Below are 25878 nucleotides of genomic sequence, written 5' to 3' on the forward strand. Positions count from 1 at the left end.
ATTAAGTAAGACTGCATTCCTCCAAAAGAGTAATACAAACAGATTAAAAGTAATTTTCTAACTCAACTATAATAAACCAAACAGACATTAGAATAAGGTTAAAAAATAACCATTATTTCTACATCTGAGAAGTCTCCAAAACTTTTCAGCTGCCAAAGCCCCTTGTTTTGATATATGAAAGCATTGCTACTCAGACACAGGGCAGGAGGGCAGCAAAACATCAAAACCTATGTTGTCTGGTAGCTGGTTATATCCAAATTGAAAGTGAGGTGCAGCACAGAAACTTCTGATAATTAAGTGAACAAGCATGGGTGGTGCAAACGCCAGTGCTAGGAGTGCTAGGCTATTTCTGACATACCTGGACCATCTCTGTATCACAAACTACAGCTCAGCATAGAGATATCCAATGATACCAGTATAATGTTCAAAAATACTGACAACTGTGCATTTATGAAGACAATTTACAATCGAGTTTTATCCACTGCATTTCCATACTGCATTTCCATACCACATTGCCATCAAAGACAGATGACCTTTAAATACCATTTTCTCTTGGTTATACTCCATAAAATATTAATGTCCAATTTCCAATGTGCCAGCACTCCAATCACAAAACAGAAGTCTTGTGTTTTTCCTCAGATTCATGGCTGTGTCTCGTACTTAAGGCCATTCAACAGATTCACAGCACACCATTAACTATTTCAAATGGGGATATGTTCACTGTGCATATCTTTAGATTTACTGTGTACTAAGGTTTAAAAATTTAAAGTACATTGATGTGACATAAATAAAAGTGAAAACTTGGCTCCTGCTGAACATTGCTTGTTCAAAATATCCAACAGAAAAAAATAATTATCTAATCTTTCACATAAAATTTTTCTTGCAATATCTGTTACTCTTCACTAAAGGATTCAAAGGTGCAGTGGTGGTGAGAGGCCACTGCCCTCATGATGACAAGCACCCAAGTACAGGCAACCAAACCCCTAAATCTTAAGAACTAATTAAAGATAATTACATTAAGATGCAAACCAATTCAAGTAGAGAAATAAAAGAAATTACAAATGAAGTTAGTTGCTCACTGATCCTGTTGTGTTTAGATGCTGTATCCATATATTGTAATAGTATGGCCCACTTGTCTCAAACCTGTTGTGAGTACTGTAGTACGTGACTGAAGGGCTTGAGCTACATATCCTCTGGCAGCTTAAATTCACTGCTCCATTACTTTTTTCCACAACCTCAATTTTAGCATTATTTTAATGCACTATTAAATTTTAATTTCCTTTTAAAATTTTATCTGAGTGCTAAAGGAAGGGAGAGGGGGAAGGAGGAGGAAGGGTGAAGGAGGGAATTATTTCCATTAGTTTTCTTAGTTCCTGTATAAACTTAGATTTTGTACCTTAATACAATGTTTTAACTACCTTCAGAAAAATTTTGCCCTGCAGCAGCACTGGGCTAAAGCCAGAACTACTTTATTAGAAGATAACTTTACAGCTGAAATACCAGACCAAGTTAGTCATGGCCAGTATGCCATCATAATTTTTATCTTGTCATTAACAGAAATAGAAGGTATTCTTCTGTACTTTCTGATGTTATGATGAGTTGAAATTTATACAGCACTCTTAGACTTAATTAAATAAGAGGGACAAGCCATTTAAGTCACACCAGAGTTTTTATGAAGGTATTGGTATGGTTCTAGCCAAGGGTCATTAAAATTTCAAGACAACTGTCTAAACAAGTAGTCCATCTGTCAAAAATTTGTTTGCTCTGAGGGATCCCCAAAAGAATTAGTAAATAAGGGCATATCAGTATGCATGAAATGCATACCATGGAACTCCACTTTTTCTCCATGAAGATCTTTAAAAACTACATCCATCACAGTGATTACAGAACTGTATTACAGTCACAATAATTACTGATTTTAATAGCTTGCAATTCATCACATTTTTTACTTAATGATCTTGAAATACAGTGTAAACACTACAGTCTTTATGGCAAGAAGTGTTTTCTGCGTTTCATTTCATTTTTATAACAAACACAAGTGCCTTTCTCAAGAGAAATGGGCAGCCTGCAAAGCCAAGGACACAATGCAGACCTCCTATAGTTCCCATCGGAGACCAACTTTCTTCTTGAGGACATGATGACATGTTCCAGGCAGCAGGTGGACACCTATTTTCTCTTTTGGCAAATAAAACATTGTAAATTAATTTGGGTCACTTACAAACTCAAATCTTCCAGAGAAAGCATTTACACACAGAGACCTTCACAAGGCATTATAATCCTTTACATTCTCTGTCCCACATGAAACTTGACAAGTAAGACACAGTTAAGAATAAGACAACTTTTGCTTTTTGCAATAATTGTCTTTGTATTACAGGCAGCCATTTTAGCATAGTGTCATTTATGGCATTAACAATTTCCCTTCTCTTATTCAGGGCTGCCAGTGTCAAATTAACCCTCTATCTAAGCCTCTGTATGTCAAATTTCAGCTCAGATTTTTTTTCTTTATCTTTTTTTTTTTTTTTTTAATTTTTTTTTTACATCTGAGTTACAAAGCTTGGAAAACAGAATGAAAATGCTGACATAGTCTTAACTACAGTACATCAATATAAGCACACTGCTATAATAGGCTTTTGTGATCTCAAGAGACTATGTTAAATCATTTATAATTAAAGTAATTGTATTGTGACAAAGAGAAGTTCATGGTATAGTGCACATTTTATAAAAGCTATGCAACCAAATCTGAAAAGTGGCTTGAAAAATATGAGGCATGACCAGGCAAGCAAAATTCTTGACTTTTCTTGTCTGATATGTCACTAAGGAAAGGCCTACGGAGAGAAATCCAACTGGAAAATAAACAAAGCATGCAATAATAAATGCAAGCAAACAAACAAAACCCCCACATATACAAAACCGACACAATACCACAAAAAATAACTACTCCCCTAGCCCCCACAACATTACTTTTAACATTATTCTACATACAGTCTAGCTTACCATTCAGAGAATAAAAACTGAGGCATTTAAAAGGACCCATGTGAATCAAGAGTTGGTATTGTCTTATACATATATAACTTAAGACTAGCAATTATTTTTGTAATGGAAGACAGTGTTATAGACCAATTCTCTTTAAGACATTTCTTTTCCTTATGGTTAAATAGTAGATATTTGAAGAGAATCACAACTAAAATCCTTTCATTAATATATTTCCTGAAATATCTTACCTTCCACTCAAAGATGAAAAAAAGGGCACTACATGTATTCCCAAGGGTCCACCTTCTCCAGAAATTTCCACTGTTTTTGTCATTTCACTGAAAAAGAGCACAGGAAAGCACATCTTTTATGTTTCTTCACAGACTTCTCCATGTTAAGAACAAATTCCTGCTTCATCAGAAAGGGTAGGAAAAATATTCAAATCAGAGTTCACTAACACAGAAATATATAATGAAATGCAAAAGGGGTGTAAAATTATTTAGTTTTTCTCTTTAGATTAATACTTGTGTACTTTGAAAGGGAAAGACACTAAGTACAAGGCATTTTCATAAGTCTACCCTTAAGTAAATTAAGCAGAATATTAAAGAATAAGCTTTTCAGTAAGGAGGAGTTTAAGGAAAAAAAAAGGAAAAAAGTTTATTCTGCATGTTCTTAATTTAAACTCCACATTAGCAGCTTCATCCAACTTCCCCACGTAGGCACATTATAAACATGAATATCACACATTAAGGACATCAAGCCAATAAGCAGATTAGTCAAATCATATTTAAATACATTACTTTCTGTTCTCAGCTGCATACAACCTCATTGACAAACAAAGAGCTAAACAAATTGTAATAAAAAGTACAACAAAAGTGAAACATGAAAAAGAAGAGAAAGATGGCCACACTGACTCCTATGTAACATCCCACCCCTTCCAAGTACAACTTCCTCTGGGACCAGCTAACTGAGCTCACTGACACATGCTCTTATGATCATTTGATGTGATGCAAGAATCAGCAGAAATGCACATGTATAATGGAGGAATTTGTGATCACCTTTGAAGTGGCAATACAGAGTTACACCAGATTAGACATATATAAAAACACATGGCACAGCTAAGCCCACTCACAAGGACAATTATTGCAAATGATGCAAATTCTGGCATTGTTTGCTAAAAAATGCTGGAATATTGTAAGACCTTCTATCCAGCTGCATAAGGAATAAACAGAAGCAAAATGTCCTACACACAATAATGTTTAGCTTGGTGGGCTAAATATGTAATAGGAGTGGAAATAAGCCTATATTGCTTTCTGTTGGGTTAGGAATTTGAGGAGGTGCGTTGGGAGGTGTTTTGTTGGGAGTTTGGGGGAGGAGTTTTTCATAAATTATTCTTCAAAAAAGGCTAAAACTAGAATGAATATGTATTCCACAAAATCAAAGTGGATAGACTCTGAACAACAAACCATCACCAATTACAACATAACAAACTTTCCCGCTATTATTAGCTATAATACTGGCACAATCAACAGACAGTTCTATTTGTTGTTTGTTTCCTGTATTCCCCTCTCTTCAGGAATCAAACAGAAAAATCTTTCTGGTTTTTTTTTTGTTTTGTTTTTCCCCTTTGCTCCCCAGTGGTCTGGTCATAAAAGCTAATCAGTGTGGCTACCAAAAACCTCAAAAAATGCACGGACAGGAAACTAAGTCTTCTTTCAGTTCCATCTTCTACTTCCTCCAATTCTCTTAATAGACACACACACACACACAAAATAAAAAATTAAAGGGCTACTTATATTTTCATTTGAACTTCCATAGAATCAATGCATACAAGCAAATTAAGTAGCCAAATAGTACAGATTCAGAAAATAATCAGAAGTAGTGAATGGTCTTTCATTTGTACATGGAAAATTCAGAATAGCTGTCCCCAGATAACCCCATGTTGCTTCAGCACTCCAGGGAAAGAAATGTCATCTTCAGCAACTGTAAAATAGAGTGGGAATTTTTTTGAGGGCTATCACAACGGACAGGTTAGCTGTCATACTAAATCAATGCACATAGAGTTATAAGTAGGCTCAAAGCCAAAGAAAACATGCAAGTTTCTTTTTAAATCTAACGTGAAATCTACACACAAAGTAGCCTTCTTTGTGAAAACAAATAACCCACAGGTACATTGTACATTATTTCTAAAAATGTTGCAGAATATCCTAGAAGTCATAGATGTACTAAAATACTAAATATCCAGAATAAGGGTACACTCTGTATACATATATATTAAAGGTACTTCAGAATTACACTTTTAAGCAAAGAATCTATGAGTCAGAATGGCTTTTCATTCTCAAACAAATGTGATTCTCTATTACACCTCAGAAGAAAGCTGCTCTTCACAAGAACGTTTATAGATTTTTGAGGAACTTTTATTTTTATATCTACGAAAGCCTGACAGGTAAAAAATTAAAAAGCAAAACATCTGGGATTTGAACATTTCTTGTCTTAAGAACCTTAAAGGTTAGAGACTTGGTAAAATTTGACAACATTCACTCATGCTGCCCATCTTCCAGCGGGTTTAATATGTCCACCAGAACAGCTGAATTCCAGCAGTGAACTATTTTGCCTTGGTTCACAGTTTACCTTACATTGGAGAGAGTATTCAGGAATAGGGCATGGCTAAATGAGATACTAAACAGGATGAGCTTTAAGAATGCTAATTACTAAACTCCACAGACACAAGGGACACCAAGGTTCCAGGACCTTTTAGCATAACAAATTAAAAAAACTGAAAGAAGGGGGTGGGAGAATGCAAACAGCTTTCACTGCTGGATGATAGCAGTGATTATTGACAACGGAGAGGGTAATTTATGCATATTTTTTCTGCAATACTCAAGGATATTAAAATTCTCCAAATCAGGAAAAAATTAAATTCCCTACTCCTATTTTACACCTACTCTATGCAACTTGAATGCATTTTGCAGTAAAAGAGAAAAAAAAAAAGTCTGGCTATCAAGGCAGTATAAAAGACCTGCAGTCTAATCACTAGCTGGGACAAGTGACTGGGAGCATTGGTGAGCAACGCACAGAGGGTGCCTCAGCATGCTACACTGCTAATGTCTCTTGCATGTTATATACCGGGAGCAGATGGAGTTTTTACCTCAGAAAACACCCTCCTTGCTGAGTTTGCATCTCAAGTTCTACGGGTCTATTCTTACAGCAATCAAAGTAAGTGAACTATTTAAAAGTATTTATCTTAGTGAAATTTGTGAGAACTGCACAGCTCACCCCAACTAGAAGCATGGCAATCATGCTTCTTGAACTCATGCTGGCCACCTTCCCTCACAGATCTCAGTGCCTAGCATGACTCGACTGTGGCATCCAAGACCTCATTCAACATTATACTATTGATTTTTAACCTGAAGAAGCTGTCATTTACGATTTAAATTCTTCATTGCTTGATGTTTATTGATTTCTGCCAGATTCTTTACAGTCTATCACATTTGTCAGGAAGGCTTGTCATGCGTATTATTAAAAATGTTGATGAATACAGTTTAGCAAAGAGAGAGACAGAGAAGACGCACACATGTGTCTACTGAGCATGCACAGCAGTCCATTTGTAACATGGAACGTAAAACTTAAATGGAGTGCTGCACATACAGTGGTGCATATTCAATCTGAATCAGTCTGATCTTCGGATTGGCAATGCCCTTGCTGTCAAATACTACAGCTCCCTCTTCTGAAAACTCTATGAAGAAGTAGCCGTTTGTCACTTACACTGAGAAAGATCTGTTAGCTGAAAGCTCTTCTGCAAACTACTCAATAGTATTGAAGAACTAGTCTCAACCACTGAACAGAGAGATGCTTAAAAGGGACCCTGTCTCCTGAAATGAATGTTTTGGAGCAGGACCTGGTTTGCAAAGGTAGTTTGACCTTCACCAATTGCAAATGCTAAGAGAATGCTGGCAGGATTTCTCTTGGAGAATGTAGTCAATACAGCCTAAAGCTGATTAATTGTTTTGCACCATACCAAAGACAGTACCTTGGAAACAGCTGATTTCTGCATGGGTTACTGGGCAAAACTTGTCATGTGCACGTCTTGAGAATCTACTGCCTGAGTAAACACAGATCAAGTATTTATCATTCCAGTATCATACTCTTTTGCTATTTTAGTCTTAACATTTGCACATAAATCTTCATCCAGGCACAAGAGGATGATGAAAAACCCTGTGAATAGATCACTGATTTCTTCGTATGTTTGTAAGAAAAGGTACAGATTAGTAAGATGCTATATCTGAAAAAGTTCTCTTAGCATAGGATATCAATGTTTCCCTTGCAAACAGAAAAGTATAGCTGATATTCTGAACATGGTTTGTGGCATTTTTATTAACCACAGCCAAGTAAAAGGCAAAAGAAATGTCAGTCAGATGCAGGAACCTCACAGGTGAAGTTATTAAGCTGTACTCCCTTGCTTGTTCTCCACTTTCACCTCCAGCCCCACCAGTCAATGCTGCTATTCCAAGGCAGGAGAGCTTCCACTAACAAGGAATACTGGCATACGGTAGAGAGCACAGGTCTATAGGGTATGTCAAATTACTAAAGGGAATTTTAAAACAATGCACTGATTTATCTAAATGGAGTGATGACTTTGTTCATATACTTCTTTCACATATCAAAACAGTAGTTACTCATGGTAATTAAATACTCGTAGCCATTCTCATAGAGAGGCTTCCAGAGCAGCCAGCTCAACTAAAGATGTCAGCACATTTCCTACCCACCTGCTACCCCATTTTCCACATTTTTTCTTCCCTCTTTTAAACTAGAGTCTCAGCTTTAATGAAAATGTCTTGAAAGCCCTGAAGAAGAAACTGGAGTTCAACATGTTAAATAGAGTGAATACACTCAAATGGTAACAATCTGAGCAATATCTAAACAGGGATGGAGAGCACCCTGCAAGGAGAGAAAGCCCTGAACATGAAGAGCCCACAAAGAGCTTTCCAGGCACAATTAAGAAAACTGCTCACCCTCTTTTAGAAGAGACAGGCAAATTTCAGATGCTCCAATCTACAGAAAACTAAACAAACTATGCACAAGGTGTAAATATTTACTATGAAATAGTGTCGGAATGTTCCAGTTGCAGGTTTGAAGAGGTAGCAAATCAACCTCTCCTAACTAAAATGCATTAATCTAGTGAAGATGCTGCTGTAATACAGATCCCCACCCCCCACAAACTGGAAGGAGTTAAAATTCTAGTGAGATTAACTGTCTAAATGTTTAGAAAGAAGCCAGACAGCCTGCAGGCACCAGCTTTTTATGCTTTGTTGTTTGGGTTTTTTTCTCTTTAAATCAAGTTGTTCCAGTTCTGTGTTGTTAGACTAATGAAAGACAAAGTAGGTTAAAAAAAAATTAAAAATTAAAATATGGGCAAGGGAAAAATGCTGCAGTTACACTTTAATTATGTATCCACACTGCTTAAACCAAGGAACTAACCCTGACCTCTGCTAAAAAGAAGTGGGAAGACAGCAAAACAGAAGATAATGAAAACACATAATGAATTATCTATGCACAAATTACCCTCTGAGTTTCAGCTAATACTCTGGTATTAAGCTAAAGATCCATTCCATGCAGACTTACGTTTACTTAAACTCTTGTTCCTTAACAGTCATTCTTTACTACAAAAAGCAAGGTTTCCATAGAATTGTTTAGGTTGGAAAAGACCAAACCCAGTACTTTTCCAATCTGGTCTGGTCTGGTCTGGTCTGGTCTGGTCTGGTCTGGTCTGGTCTGGTCTATTCTATTCTATTCTATTCTATTCTATTCTATTCTATTCTATTCTATTCTATTCTATTCTATTCTATTCTATTCTATTCTATTCTATTCATGCAGAGAATGACGAGGGATTCAGGATTAAAGGTTCTGCTAAATTTCTACCTGACTTCTGTGGAGTATGAAGACTCAGCTGTACTTTACAAATCTTTCTGTGCTAGTCCAGAATATAAAGGAAAACTGGAAGAAAATAACAAATTTTATACACTGATGGCATTAGCTTGACTTCCATTACTCTGGGCATTATGTTTACCAACAAATAATCTTCAGAAATTACAAAGGCATGCTCATTGGTCCTATCATTATTTATTCCATTAAAAAATGCGCCAAGGATCAAATTTTCCACATCTCTCCAAAAATATATATCAGTACCAGCAAGCAGGAGAAGAAACTACAAAATGGGACACAAAGTATGTGACAAGGAGGCCTCTAAGAGGAAAGAAAAAATACACATAGGAGTTTTTAAGCACAAAGTTCCCCACACAGTTTGGGGAAATAATTTTGGGCCTGTTTCCCAGACCTCATGTAGGTAAAGTAGGATTAACACTTGTTTTGTTCTCAGGTGTTTACAAGGATAAATGCTTTAAGCTTAAGGCACGCAGATACTGTTTATTTCATGTTTTTTGTTTTAAACTGTTTTGACAAACAAATATAAGCTGAAGAGTTGTAGGAAATGATTATTTGCTATGACCAAAATTGAAACAAATTAAATTTTGATATTTTCACTATCCTGTAGAAGTTTGTTATGTAACAGTTCTTAATGTCATGATACAATGTGCTACAGTATCACTATAGCTCTGCAACAAACACAATATACTGGACAAAGGACTCAATTCCTCTGTCTACTCAAAAAGGTGACCAGCACAACCTAAATCATGATTTAAAACTGAAATATAAGCTTATGGTGAGATAGGAGATTAGTAGCATGGAAACATTTTGTTCTAAATTTGTCAGGTCATATCCTCTATTACTACCACAAAAGATGTGACTGACTTACTTTGTGCCACTATATTGCATTCTGGCTTCTTAAATTTGGTATAACAAATATAATCAGTAATTTATTTTTTTTTTTCCATTTACTTCAGCCATTTCAGTAACAATAAATTCCAAAGCCTATCATTAAGCATCTTAATAAAACCTAATTTCCTCATGTTTCAGCTATGCAAGTCTCAAATTTTGCTGTACTGGATTCCAATTGCGATCATACATATTTGCTGAAATTTCACTCAAAATTTAGACTGTTCAAAATAAAAGTTATTTCCTAAACAATGAACGTGACCATTACCACCTTTGGTTATAATACTATTGACCATCTGTGGGTTAATATAAATGAAAAGAGGAAAATGATGCATTCCGTCTGACTACTGTAGTGAGACAATGCACAGGGAAATATTGCAAATATTTGCTTTAATTTTTACAGGGTATAAACATAGAAATAAAATCTACTACAGGTTATAGCAAAGTAATAACCTTACCACTCAAAAACAAATGTGACAGTTTAACTGCAAATGAGCATGTTAGAATTACAGGGTTCAGATGACTAGTTAGTTATTGAGTTAGTTATTAAATACTTGTAGGACTCAGTAGAAAGCAGAGTATACAGTAGTAGCATATTTTGCCCTACAACAACAAATAAATTATTTAGATTGATCAACAAGGGCAAAAAGTTGTCATGCACAAATATGTGTTTCAGTATGTGAGCCAAGTGTGTGGTAGGATGAGAAAGGAACAAGAAGGAACAGATTGTGATGCTGATCAGCACAGTGCAAATTCACAGGTACACCTGGAATGAGAAGTCAGCCTTGTCTTGCATGTTGATAGACCATGCTTGAGTTGGCACTGAGCAAATATTCCTACCTGACAGGGAGCCGGGCCCTCTGAAGCAAGAGTTCTGTGGGTCCAGTGAGGTTCATCTCCCCATCCTGAAAGGATACCTGGCAAACACCCTGTTGAGAGATTTCAAAGCACTCTTTGAAACTACATACATATTTATGTACATAGGAGAATGGCTGTATTTGCACTTATGAGTCAGTATTTGGAAGAAAAATTAGAAGTGGTGTCATGTCAGGGACAGTGAGGACTGAAAGACCTATTCTGTACACAGCATGTGTTACACAGCACGTGTGAGACAGCATTTGGAGAAACAGGAGGGCATCCTGTTCTGCTCCTCAACCATAGCCCCACTGTGCTTCTATGAGAGAAGTGCCTGGTTCTACCTACCTAGCCTGAATACCATTGTTCCCCATCCTTGAGCCATCGCCTTTCTCACAGTAAATTCCACAGACCTTAGATAAATCTGCTGCTTCCCCCCCCCCCCCACTGCCCCCGCCTTTTCTTCTCTTCCTGCTCTTTCTATCCCTTAGTAGCATTTATCTGGTAAAACCATGTTTTTGCAGTCATTTCACAGAAAAAGAAATTATGTAACCATTTGGCCAGATACAAAAATACAGTGCACACAGGGACCTGACATTAATGCTAAAGCTTTTGTAAATGATAATATATAACTTTCTTTTTGTGACCCTTAGACTCCTAATGTTTGCATTTCTTTCATACTGGGAGAGGGAAAGAGGTACCAATGAGATAAGACTACTGTCAGCAGGTGATATATTAGCTTTAATGTGCTATACTTCATTGCGACCTGTATGGCAATAATGTAAACAGAGCAAAATCTGTAACAAAGACCTTCTTTGGAGAGGTCACTTCTGCTAACTGCAACAGGAACATAGCTGGAAAACATAAATCTTCAGCTGTCAACACACTAAGACAATTCAATTCAGAGTTTGATCTTAACTGGATAAAGCCTAAAGTTAATCATTATTTTGTTGTTATTGTTGTTGCAGTGGTATAGTTTTCCAATGTCTATATTTGCCATATCAAGCTGTCTCAAGGCAAAAGGTAACAATGTTATAAATTAAGGCCAAAGAACACAGCCAACTAGATAAGTAATTTCATTTTCCATAAAAGCTCTACACTGTATATTACAACTTCCAACTTCTCTCAAGAGACAGTTCTACTCAGAAAGAATGCTTTAAACGTTTGGTGTTTTCAGTTCCTCAAAGATTTGTAGATCTTATTTTAATTTTATTAATATCAAGACAGTTGGGGGCGAGAGTAGGTTGCTTTGTGTTTTGAAAAAGAATCATGACCAGCCTTGGAAGCAAACCCTTGAAATATAAAGCAAGCTGGATCCCATTTGGTTCGCACTCTGCTTTTGAACTAATATTGGTAGCAATTCTCTGTGTGTTAATCAGAGCACGAGCCAACAGACTTGGCTTCCACTGCAAGACCAATATAGCTCACCGAAAGCAAAGTTCTGCCACTAATGGAAGAACTATTTTTAAAAACCTGTACTGACTACATGCCATCTCTTCCAACCACTTTTCACGGTAGAACCACATGTTAAAGGAGCAGTTCCTGTTACATAAAGCATAATGCCATACTACCCTCATAACTCAGGAACTCAACCTCAACCATTAGCAACAGAAATCTGACACAAAGCCTTCACAGGCTGATGTTATCTTGGAAAAAAAGATTGCACCTGAGTAGCAATGGATGCCAGCAGCAGACAAACCTCTTCACAACAATGTTCCCAACAAAGCTAAACCTTCTTTAGCTAATGACTGAAAGCACTGGTGCCACAAAAGATCTTCCTCTGGGAAGGTTTAAAAGAGTCAAGCCATGAGCAGATTTTGAGTTGTGAATTACCTAGGCTTTTTCTTTTAGACGTTGCGTGCAACACAGTGCTGTTCAGAGCATGACAGAGCACTTGTTACTCATGCCTTGAAACAGTTTTGCTATTTAAAGCCTTCCTTGCAGTCTACACAAGTCTGCATAAGCTACGTTATTTCTCTGTTTCTGGGGGTTTGGTTACTATTCTTGCTGTAGCAGTTACCTCCATAATCATCCTCCATCTCCACCTCTTGGGAAACACATTTCACAGTAATGACAAATAAGGATGTTCAGAACACAGTTTCATGTTTCTGTTGACTGATTCATAGGTTTTAAACCATAAGGAACCATTTTTTTTTTTTATCACCACGTCTAATCTTAGACTTGTTTAGTGGCACAGAACAGAATTGGTAAGGGCACAGTTACAGTCAAGCTAAAAGGTTCTTACCAACAGCTTGATCTTCTGCTAAAGACCAGACCAGCAAAAATGTCTTTAAGCTAGTAAGAGTGTTATAAATATAAAGGGTATCAGACCTACAGTAGAGGTCTTTGAGAACAGATTTCTAAACACATCACAAAGGTTACAGGGCATTCTTGTGCCAGAAAAGAAATGGTCCAGGCTTATGAGGTGCCTAACAGTCCTGCATTTCCACATTTTCATCATTCTACAAGATACAAATTCAGTGAGGAACTATAGGATGCATTTTGGAGGTCCCTAACTGATATTACAGCTTTTTTGTTTTGTTTTGCTTTGTTGCTGTGTGTTGTAATTTAAGAGTAAAAGCTCATAAATAAAAGTTACCCTCCTCTGAGATGGACAAATGTGTGCTGAGGTAGTTCAGAAATGCCACAGGGATAAGTTCAGTGTCACAGACCCCACCCTGCACACCACTGCCTGTTTTGATTTAAAGGCACACAGCACTCACACATGTCACAGACTATCACAAGCTCAAGTCAGTAAACACAAAACCAGATATATTTAAAAGCTTAACTGATCAAGGAAACATGAACCATAACACTGAAATCATAACTGAGCTCTCTGAGAGTTACATTAGAGCTCCAGCCATGTAACAATCACTACAAATGGACAAATTCCTTTCATACTTCAGCATTTCATTGGAATCACAGTAAATTTAAACAGATTATCTCCTGCCCAACTTGCAGACTGATAGCAAACCAATAATGCAGAAGACATTATTAGAAGACAATAATCCAACACGCACCAAAATTCTCAGTCTTTTTCTATTTTAAAGACTTGACTGCCAGTTTTTCGATAGTAGCAGAATTAATGACACTGAAACCCAAAACCTGACTCAAATTCATCTGACCGTGCATAGATTCATGTTGACAGTGACAATTGCAGTTTTCACTTAGGAAATAGGAATAAAATCCAAAATGGTGTGCTAAAAAAAGAAGCCGAAAAAGCATATAGATGTAAGAACAATGTGCATTTTAAAATTTATTTACATATGAATAATTTGAATTAGGCAATTTTTCTGAGTGCTGCAAAAAGCATGTTCATCAACTTAGGACTGAAGCAGACAAGAGGGATCCTATGAAATAGCCCTCTACAAACAACTATAACCCAAATGCTTGAAAGAGTCTTATATTCATTATGCAACAGCTCTCAGATTAGATAAACTTGTACATCTAACAGTAGAAAGAATGACAAGAGTTCATACCAGCAACATTTTCTATTCTGGGAACATGCCTCCTCAGTTCAACAGTCAGCATGGATATATATTATCCCCAACACTAAATACTGAGGTTAGGAAGTGTGATAAATACTCCATTTTTTCCCCCCTTAATTTCGGAAAATACTCACTTTATTAAAAAACAAAATAATAATAAAAAAACCAACAAACATTTAAAGAAAAAAACAGAAAGACACAAACAAAGAAAAACCCAAACAAAACCAGACACCCAAAAAAACCCAAACCAAACAATGACACTTCTTGGACAGAGACCTGAAAGTTTAGCTAGCAAAAGAGAGAGAAAAAATTGAATGAAAATTATTCAAATAACTGGTTTTACTTCAAATGAAAGGTGCAGCCCTGAGTAGCTAACACAGCAGACTGTTGTCCCATTTCTCAGTTTTCCCATTACCACTGCAACCCAGGAAATCTAGATTTTCATATACTTTTAAAAAAATGTACCAGATGTGTTTTCTAACTAAACTCTGGTTATAGTGCAGATTTTCATCACATTTTAGCCTCTTTCATTGAGTTTCTTCTGCAGCAAAATTTTTCACCTTCATCCAAGAGTAGTCTATACTACCTAATCCAGTAAGAAAGATTTCTAAGCATCCACAGGCCACCAGGGACCACAAAAGGGCACTAAATCCCCTCGGTTCTCCATGGTAGGCTCAGAAAACTATTATACTGTCTGCAAACATCTTGTTTTAGCATTGCAAATATATCACTTCTAGATTTTTTGCTATGCAGCAAAAAACATAGTTGTCTACTTGGGAAATATATTTTAATAAACAATAACTAACATGAGACAAACCTCAGAACTAGATAAATTTAGAGTCTAGGAAGGCCGCATAAACAACTGGAGAAAAACCTGACTGCAGGGTACACTTGGAGTATAAAATGGTGTTCAAACGCTAACAATAAACTTGAAGGAAATAAGATCTATAAATAGAAAAAATACACATGGTATCTACTCAAAGTAGGACTGAAGCAATCTACTATTCCCAAGGGAAAATACCTCTATCCAAAACTTTCTTTTAATGACAAAGTTAAAAGTGAAAATGTGTATCTGAATTTCCAGTTTAGAGTATTATACTCCCTGTAGGCACCAGCTTTTTATAACAAAGGAAAGGCATCCAACCCTAAAGCAGAAGGTCATGAAGCAGGGTGGCAGGCTGCAGAGTTCCCTCTCCCTGCTTGGCCAACATTAAACCTTCTTCCAAGAAGGTTCAGTAGGAGTTCAGATCCTACCAACATAACAAACAGTCATATGCAAGGAAACCTGGGGGTGAAAGGAATGTGTAGTTTACAAATGCAGGAAATGTCTCATCCACTGCTCTCAAAACAGACAATTTTAATTACCGTATTTAAAAATTTAACATTTTTAGCAACACTGTCAGTATCCTGTAAGCATTTCTGACAGCCAGATCAGGTTTAAAAAGTCATAGCACTATTTTTAGCTTTAAAAATCAGCTCTTCCATAAATATTTTCAAACCAATTAGTCCACATAAACAAAGTAAAGGTGTCTACCCTTAGTTATAGTAATAAATGCAACAACTGCCACTGCAAACAGAAGATGATCCGCAAGACCATACAGCTAAGGGAACACCCATAAAGGTCCTTTTGTGTTCAGTAATAATATAACCATGCACAGGTTAAGATAACCTTGTTTGAGCCAAAGTTACAGAGTGTTGTTTCCAAGCTCTGACACTTCAGTCTGTTGGGAAAAAACATAAGTTATGTGCATGCATCTGCATTTCTGAAATGGCTAAGGAACTTTGAACACAATAACCAGTGCTCTTCATTGCCACCCACAGATTGTAAAAGGGAGAATGAAATAAAACACTTTTAAAAATTATTTAGACTTAAAATCAGTATCTGGTTTCCTCCATTTGGCCTTAAACTTACAGTAGGCCTAACTGAAACTGTCACCCTAACCCCCCACATTAAAAGTTATTTCACCTTTATTATTTACAGAGTCAGGCTATCTCAATGCCAGGTAACACCGACAAGTGAAATACATAATACATACAGAAATCTGTTAAAGCACCATTGCTCTGAACAGGTTAAACATTACACATTGTAAAATACTAAGTTCCAATGAGTTACACAAAACTCAGAAGTAATTTTCACAGATATGAAAACAACGTTGGTGTCAATATCTGCGTTTCATCTTCTTAGCTAACCTTTTGTTACAAAGCTAACACCAGACGATCTTCCTGCGCACACAGATTTACGAACACCCAAAACCACTTCCTGAAATACATTCAAGAATTGCTTAATATTGCAGAAGTATGCCTACCTCAAAAAATTTTCTAGATTGTTATTTTAACATCTTTGCTTTTTTCCTTCTAAATAAGTGCAATGAAATACCAAACATCATTTTAATACCAACCAATAATAGAAAATTGAGCAAATTGCTCAGTATGTTCTTAAATATTACAGAGCTCGTCTGAAAGAGAAGGCATTACTCAACAGACATGCAAGCTGTCATACTTAAACAAGTATATTTATAACCACAACTTATTTATCTCAATTAAAAATCCCCCACAGTATAGCTATGACCAATATAACCGGGATAGAAACCAATGCAAAGCAAACTAATAAAATGTGGCTACATGGAAGCGAAAAAAAAAAATCAGTGGTGTCAGTTGGTTTTTATGGTTGTTTTTTGGTTTGGTTTGGGGATTTTTATGTTTGGGTTTTTTTAATTGTGGCTTTTTGTTTGGATTTTACTTTGTTTTGGTTTTTATCTGCGTTTTTGTCTTCCCACCCCCCAGTGGTCTGCTTGATTAAATCTCTCTACCTCCATAAATTGTGGCAAGTATTTTTAAACAGCTTACAATACTTTCATTTCACTTACTGATTGAAATACATCATCCTCTCAGCTATTCAGAATGAAATTCGTTTGAAATGGATAATTGATGCAATTGTGCAGTATCTACAAATGCAATTAATCACTTATTAAAGATGATTTTTAGGCAGGAAATAAATAAGAAAATAAGAATCATACAGCTTCTTTCAATGTTGTTAATGGAAATGCATTCTACTGGACTGGTAAAAAATATTTTTCAATGTAAGAATAGCTGTACATCTTCAGATATTTTTAATAATATGCAAGTGGATTCATGTCTAATTAGCACAGCACAAAGAAAAGCCATGACATAGTACAGCTTCTAGCAATTACATGACAGGTTCAGGAACTACAACGGCCACATTTCCCCCCTCTCAACTACCAATGGATTTCTTGAATATTGTAATGAGCTGTGGTCTTGGCACTTGAAAAAGATATTTTAAACCAAGGGCATAAACAGACTGTCTCCTGGTAATCAGTCTAGAGGAAGAAATTATTCCCCTAAATTGTTTGCTAACAGCTCTCTGCTAAGGGTATCATCACAGCTGAATGATATTGGTAGATTATATACACTGTGCTGGTCAATGCAAAGATCAAGCTGGCTGAAACCTCCTTCCCTGGCAGGTCCAACTACTCTGGGCAACACTGAGTTAGCAGCCATGCAACGTATGCAGTTCAGCAGAAGGACTCAGTACCACTGTGGAAAGTGGGACAAGAATTTTTATGCACACAGAGATATATTCAGAATTATCATTTATGCCTTAGCTCAATGGTCAACAACTGCTAAAAGAATGTCAGGGCAAATGTTCAGCGGGAAACAGGGCTCTCTCACAATGAGAAGACAGGAGAAAGAGTACCTCATGGGGCTGAGCATGGGAGGCAATGTCTTCTACTCTTCTAATTCCCACTGGTCCAAAGTCAGCACCTCTAAGTCCTTGCCTTCTACATAGGTAAGATGCTGCTAATATCAATCACAGCTCCCAGGGAGCACAGGAGTCAACGGGAACCAGCTTCAGTTTTTCAGGGTCATAGACTATACCAGACAGTTTCTCAACTCTTCAGCTCCCACTGGGCTTTTCTGGAAATGTTCAACCTTGCCAATGTCAATCTTCAAAATGTTCTACCTAACCTTTCCTGCTCTACCTACTCCTAATTAGTTTCTACTCCTACCAATTAAAAATAAAAATCAGTCTCTATCTGAGGAGCATTCTCTGCATGGAAACAACAATGTTCTGTTTCTTAAAGCCCTACACAAACAGTAAGTTCTTTATTTTTAAGAGCAGCAAGGATTGTTTTAGGCCTGGGTATCAGAATATATATATACAACTTTGGTCACAAAATTCACCAAGAATCCTCAGATTAAAAACTTCTTTAACATTGGGAGGGAGGAAAAAACCAATTGTTCATTAGTTTTAGCAGTACTGGAGTTCACATCTTTCTTGGCAGATCTGCATGGGTGAAGGGAAGGAAGAGGTGCAGCTTGAGTACCACAGTATTTCCCTTTGTGAAAGGCTCAGAGGAAAATAAAAACGGAAAAGCTGCCTCAGTTAAAAGTCTTCTGAAGTAGTTTTCCCAATATAAAATTCTGGACTTAAGCCCAACATTAAGAATTGGGACCTCGACCGACTGGACAGATGGGCGGAGTCCAATGGGATGGCATTTAACAAGTCCAAGTGCCGAGTACTGCACTTTGGCTACGGCAATCCCATGCAGAGCTACAGGCTGGGGTCGGAGTGGCTGGAGAGCTCCCAAACAGAGAGGGACCTGGGGGTGCTGAACGACAGCTGCCCAAACACGAGCCAGCAGTGTGCCCAGGTGGCCAAGAAGGCCAATGGCATCCTGGCCTGCATTAGGAATAGCAGAAGCAGGGAAGTCATTGTGCCCCTGTACTCTGCATTGGTTAGGCCGCACCTTGAGTACTGTCTCCAGTTCTGGGCCCCTCAGGTTAAGAAGGACATTGAGACACTTGAATGTGTCCAGAGAAGGGCAACAAGGCTGGTGAGAGGTCTTGAGCACAAGCCCTGTGAGGAGAGGCTGAGGGAGCTGGCATTGTTTAGCCTGGAGAAAAGGAGGCTCAGGGGTGACCTCATTGCCCTCTACAACTACCTGAAAGGTGGTTGTAGCCGGGAAGGGGTTGGTCTCTCCTCCCAGGCAATCAGCCCCAGAACAAGGGGACACAGTCTCAAGCTGTGCCAGGGGAAGTTTAGGCTCGAGGTGAGGAGAAAGTTCTTCACTGAGAGAGTCATTGGTCATTGGAATGGGCTGCCCGGGGAGGTGGTGGAGTCACCATCCCTGGAGGTGTCCAAGAGGGGATTGGATGTGGCACTTGGTGCCATGGTCTAGTCATGAGGTCTGTGGTGGCAGGTTGGACTCAATGATCCTCGAAGTCTCTTCCAACCTTAGCGATACTGTGATACTGTAATTTCCAGGGTGAGATGTGAGCAACATCTTTCCAAAGCAGTAGAAAGCAGCTTATAAAAGCATTGATATCATATTGACAAATATGTGGATTTAGGATCTCTACTGGTCAAGAACCAATTCTTGAAGTTAAAGGAAATGTTTCAGGGAGTGCAGAATGAGGAATGATGACACAGGACCCACAGCACACAACCACCAAAACACTGCTGAAAAGCAATATGGCAAGTGGTGACAACTTTTAGGACCTGTCAATAGTGGAATAATTACTGAAACAACAGTGTAACTAGACAGACACAGGACCATTGACACCTTTAAAACAGAGAATATGTTTATTAGCTCTCTTCCCCATTTATCACGCTGATTTTTGATTGCCTACTTTGATCAGGTAGGCATTCAAATGTAGATATGGTACTGAATGCTTCCACAGGGTTTTCATAGTGATAAACACATTAGGATTCTATAGGGTGCACAGAATTTTAGATAATGAACCTCTGTTTTCTACAATTAGAAAACACTGAGCTCTGTCCAGTATCAGATAAAAATTAGCTTACCGATACCTGCAGAAAGAATTAAAGTCAGTGTACAGCTCTTTTTCTGATGAAAACTATGAAAGTAGGAGCAAAATTATGTAAAGAATGTTACTGACTTAAATCACATTCTATTGTTTCTGAATGTGCCTTCATTATCTTTTGAAGACATACACAAGCTGTCTACCTGCACTACAGGCCAACTAGACACCACAAATAATTATTAAGAAATCAGTGTGCCTGAGCTGGTATTATCTGCATCTCAGCAAGACAGTTAATTTGAGGGCATCCACGCTAAAAGCATTTTAAAAGACTCTGGCTGACCTGAAGCACAGCTACTCTTGTGCCTAGCTGTTAGAAATCATGTAGATAGATCCTGAAATTCTGCTAGGATATTACTATTTGCATTTTATTTACCTTTTCATGTCTTAATTAGAGTTTTATGGACTATTGCTAAATCCATGGGTAGTCTTCAATTTACAGAGATTTACCAGTGCTATTGGCAATGCAAGGCAGTGAAGAAGCAGGAGTTTCCAAGTTAAAACTTGTGATTTCTTCTCTATCAACCAGTTGGAGACAGAAAAAAAATAAAAATCTGTGTTCAAAGAAAGTGCACAACCTTTGGACATTTGAGTTATTAAATTATTTGTAAGCATTCCCTTGGCAACAAGCATCATTGAAATATTGTGCTATCATCAGCTCTACAAACACACACCAGTCCCTTCTCTTGGTTGGAAACTGCTATTGGATAGTTAATATGGCAAAATTAGGAAAGAAAATCACATCCACAAGAAAATCCACCAAATTTTCTCAGATCAAGAGAATAGAATAGAATAGAATAGAATAGAATAGAATAGAATAGAATAGAATAGAACAGAATAGAATAGAATAGAATAGAATAGACCAGACCAGGTTGGAAGAGACCTTCAAGATCATCGTGTCCAACCTATCATCCAACACCACCTAATCAACTAAACCATGCAACCAAGCACCCTATCAAGTCTCCTCCTGAACACCTCCAGTGATGGTGACTCCACCACCTCCTTGGGTAGCCCATTCCAATGGGCAATCACTCGCTCTGTGTAGAACTTCCTCCTAACCTCCAGCCTAAACCTCCCCTGGCGCAGCTTGAGAACATTAGCTTTATCTTCTCTAGCTCATCTCACTTTTTTTTAAGCCTCCCAAGATCTTTGATTGACAGAACATTTTACGAAAGATTTGCCAACTACAAATCTGTATTTCAACTCTTTTCTTATCTTTGCGAAGAGGAACTGGTTGCTCCTTTTGAAAAAGTTCCATGAAAATTCTCTGAAATCACCATACATTACAACAGGATAATTTCTTCATGAAAGCATTAGTTAGTGAACATCTAAATCTTATCTAGACAGTTTTCTGTATGATGCCAGATAACCATTTTCACAAAAAAATAGGATTTGGATTTCACTGAAACTACATTAAATGACTAATTCTGAACACTTAAAAACAAATCAACAACAACAACAAAAAAACAACACACAAACAAACAAACGAGGCACAAAACAATCCAACAATGCACAACGGGGTGGGGGAGGGAAGGAAAAAATTTACAAAGATAATTGCTATGCCAAATCAAAGCTTTTTGCTTTTGCTACACTAATATGCCCTCGATATTATCTGAAATACTTCTAATGAAAGTATACAATTTCAAAGCTGAATATGCAAATGTACTTTAGCCTTGCATCTTTATTCTTTGCAGTAAGTCCTTTATTCAATTCAGTTGTCTTTTTCACACAAATGAAAATTATGTGTACCTTCACCACCATCACCAACAACAGTGGGGATGAACACCAATGGTTTCCAACATTTTTAAAACATATGTATTTTCAAGGTTAAAAAAGGAACTTCACTAAAGATTGTATTTGATATTTTGCTGTTAATTCTATGAATGGAGCATATCATGTGATGCCTTAAACAAGCTAGGCTGGTGAACAGAAATCTATAGATCTGTTGATTCTGTAACAGCAAGGATATCTAGATCATTACCATCCATCAGCCTGCTAAGCACCAGTCATAGTCTGTGAGAGCAAACATGAAGCTTTATCTTAGATCAGAAATCTCTACTCATTGCTTTGGCAATTAAACAGTAATATCAGTAAGATGCTATAATGGTGTAAGAACACTATTTATCTTGATATAGAAGTCACCATCATAGCCAAATTTAAGTCAAGAAGTCAGTAGCCAACACCAGATGAAACTTAGAAAAAGATATAGCTGTTCATATTGCCCACATCTCAGATATGCCATTTTGGGCAACTCATCAGTTGTAGCCTTAGACACTCCCTTTACCAGTAATCAATAGATCACACTCACACCCTGTGTCATGTGAGGCCTGGCTGAGGCACCACTCTGTTCCTCCTGATCTGGGGTTTGCCATGTATTACATTATGTTTTCCCTCAGTGTGCAACATATGTTAGTAATTGCTGGTTATGTTACTACTACTGCTCATACGGGATTATCATAGTGAAGCAACAGCACTGATTAATCAATTAGTGTGGATTCATTAGAGAAGAGATGAAAGATAGGCCAATGTAATTGTGTTTACTGAACAATGGATGATAGTGTGCTTAAAGCCCAGGATTTCTAATAATACACAGCCACCTAGCATGATATATACATAACATCATGAATATTTAGAACTTGCTCACTGTAGACCTAGAGAGACAACAATCAGAATGCAACTCTTTTTGTGCAAGCAATGCTAGAGCCTGAGGAATGCGTAGAGGAGAGACAGCACAAGACAGATGGTGCAGTCAGATGAATATTTTAGCTTCAACTAAACCTCTGTAGAACAGCTACATAATGTCCTGTAGTCCAGTATGCACAGGCAGTGCATCAATGCAGGACCACATCTGCACAATGCAGTGGCCAATAGTACAGCTAAAAAAAAAGTTGTCACAGAAACATTATTATAACCAAGCCATGTTAAGTAGAAAAACATTTTGAAAAACCCACCTGCTTTTCTAATTAAACACCAACAGAGCCCACTCTCTGGGAAAGAGAGGCATGTGGAGTAGGTTAGAAGCTTTTTCTCCAGATGTTCAAAGTGCACATCCTTCAGTGTTTGCCCTTGTCAAAGGCTGAACACTGAACTGATGTCAGCAGCTACAGAACATGAATACCAAACTCCCAGACAAGCCTCTTCTCTCAATATATGATCCCCTTTAGGCATTAATGCAATAGCCAAAGACCCCTTCTTCTGTCTAATGGTGGTATACAGACTGGCTAGCAATGTATATGGCTATCAAGACATGAGACAAGAATTAGTTTCTTTAAAATATGATGTAGCCAAGAGATACTGAAATATAGCTTCTGCTGCACTCTGAAAGGATAAAGACTAAACATGAATGGTAAAAGGTTACTGATGAAATGCACTTATAAAAAGCTAAGGTAGAAAAAATGCCCAGCATACAGGAACATTCACAAAACTCAAAGATGAGGGTCCCATGAGATTCTCAATCTATAGCACAAGAAGGACTTGAGTGCTCTCAGAGCCCAACTCACCCGATGTTTGCCCAGACACTTCCACAACATCCCAAGGAACCCCAAGCTGTGATTAATGTAGAGCTTCCTCAGCTGTGAATACAGCCCTTGAACACAAGGTACTAAAAATGACATTGCCTTTTTAGATTAAACACATTTCCATTCCCACTGGGATTTAAGCATTGCCCCTTAACTCTGGGGGCCGCAAATGTATTTACTTTTTCAGAAGATTCAGGCATTGAGTTAATGAAAGACTTATCAGCTTGCTTCAGTCTAAATGCCTTATTAGTAACAGTCTGTGAATCATCCTGTAGACATCTAATGTTTAACTGTTTCCTCCATAGAGATGCTAAATTCTCAAAAGACTTTTTTTCTATTTTATATATATATACATATGTATAAATATGTATATATGTGTGTGTGTATACAGCATATAAGTTGTAGGTGAAGTTCTAACATCATAACTGGTGTCAAAGATACCATACAAGTCTCACAATGTATCTCAGTACAGGAAGGAATTACTTCTCTTAGAAATCCTATTCTCTTTCCTTAGCTTTGGGCATTCTCCAAACCAAATTGCCAACCTTCACTCTCAACAAAACCTCCCCAACACTGTGGCCAGGGAGCCATCATGATGGCCTAAGGAGAAAAAAACAGCTCTGAATCTCTTCAAGGAATTGAGAGCTGCTTGCATCCAAATGCAAGAAAACACACTGCCCTACATAAAGCCCTTGATCTTGATCCCAATTCTCAATGAAAATTAAGGCAACTGTGTAGCATTTTAATTCAGTGCAACTGTATATAAACCCTAGCTTTAGGATCTGAAATTACAGGCACACCGTTACTCTGAATTTATGAGTGGATGTTATTAATATACCTGAGTTGACTCCTGTGAGCCAAGACATTACTATTACTGGCTTATCTTAAACCTAGCAGGCAATTCAAACTAGAGACAGACCACCTGAGAATATATTGTTATTTCCAACAAATCCTTATGAAACATGATGGTATTTTCAACTTCTAGGATTTTTTAAAGTGATCAGAAAATAACCTTTCATAAAAAGATCTGGTTTCATGCTAATTATTAACTACATCTTGAAATAACAGTGCTGGTTAGTAAATAATTTGACAGCACTAAAAACTGCAGTGGAAGAAAAGAGAATTTATCACATGGTTGAAAGAAAGCAGGGTGAAGAAAGTATGTTAAGCACAGATACATCAGCAAATTCATTGGGAATAAAATAAAACAGCAATAATAAAGCCATGTGGATTAGTGAAACTCAAGGTATTCTAGTGAGCTGATTTTTACATACTGATCAGATCATGAGGGGGACAATCTCATTCAGTTAGAACTTTCAGAATCATAATTTTTATTTTTTTTTAAATAATGTAAAGAAAATAAGCAAAGGAAATCACACTGGTAACTTGATTTTCACACTATAAAATTACATTTATTGACAAAAATTGCTTTTTTTAAGCTTACAGGTGGATTTAACGGCACTATAGCTGATGACTAAATAGCAGCACCTTTAATTGTGAGAGGGAAGGTCAGAGAACAAATGGTTGTTGCTTCGGTGAGCATGACAGGTGAGAGGAACAAAGGAGTGATTCCCTGAAAGAGCGGGAACAGAGCGATTTATCAATTCTCCTGTTTCTTGCATGTGTTCCTGGACAAACGTGCCTGTTTCAAGTCAATGCCTCTTTCTTTGCTTTTGAGAAAAATAGGAGAAAATTAAGCCTGTTTTAAAAGAAGCAGTCTCACTTATATAAATGATTTTCAAGAAACAAAATATCCCAGAGGTATGTTTACTATGAAATTGTGTCGTGCAAAGAGCTTATCTATTCCCTTGTACGCCTTTATGCAGCTTCATTGTTTCCTAGCCTCTCCAGAGAAGATGCTCAAGCTGGTTTTCAGACACACCAAAAAACTACACGCTGGGACAAAACAGCTCCTTTCTTTACAGTTCCTCAAAATCTGAAAACCAAACAGCAAAGTAAATCAAGTCCCAAGCTACTTTTATTATGCATCAAATCAATACCTAACTACTACTTCCTCTCACAGTTAAGTCTGGACCACACCAAATCACATCAGAACACTCCAGCAAGTTACAAAGTACTCTACACAACAATTAACCCAGTTAGACACAAGGATTTTACTCGTGCTTGCAGATATGCAGCTTTGATTTCAGTATTTGAGTCTGAAGATTTTTAGAAACATTTTGAGTATATCTAAAAGGCAGTGTTTGCTTTCTTCTTTTTAGGCTAAGAAACTCAAAATGTATGCACTCTTTCAGTACTCAGAAGATGTTTGATCACATTTAGTAAGACTGGAAAACTGAAAGCTTTGTGATTAAAACCCTGTATTTTCAGCTGCACTGCTATCTCTGAGACTACCATTCTATTATGGTTCA

At 37.3% G+C, this 25878-nt stretch overlaps 1 protein-coding gene across 6 annotated transcripts in view; it reads right to left on the bottom strand.

Moving 5' to 3' along the window:
* The window catches only part of PARD3B (par-3 family cell polarity regulator beta), a 438076-nt gene that overhangs the window by 240090 nt on the left and 172108 nt on the right, over nt 1–25878 (bottom strand). For all 6 annotated transcript variants that reach the window (XM_068138375.1, XM_068138377.1, XM_068138373.1 and 3 more), the window contains exons 5-6: nt 10642–10730; nt 3222–3308 (exon numbers count right to left, since the gene is read on the bottom strand). In XM_068138375.1, the coding sequence (XP_067994476.1) occupies nt 3222–3308; nt 10642–10730 (176 nt within the window). The remainder of the gene's footprint in view (nt 1–3221; nt 3309–10641; nt 10731–25878) is intronic.

This window comes from Melanerpes formicivorus, unplaced genomic scaffold, assembly GCF_026170545.1.
Source record: "Melanerpes formicivorus ecotype bairdi unplaced genomic scaffold, bMelFor1.0.p_v2 SCAF_5, whole genome shotgun sequence".
NCBI lineage: Eukaryota > Metazoa > Chordata > Aves > Piciformes > Picidae > Melanerpes > Melanerpes formicivorus.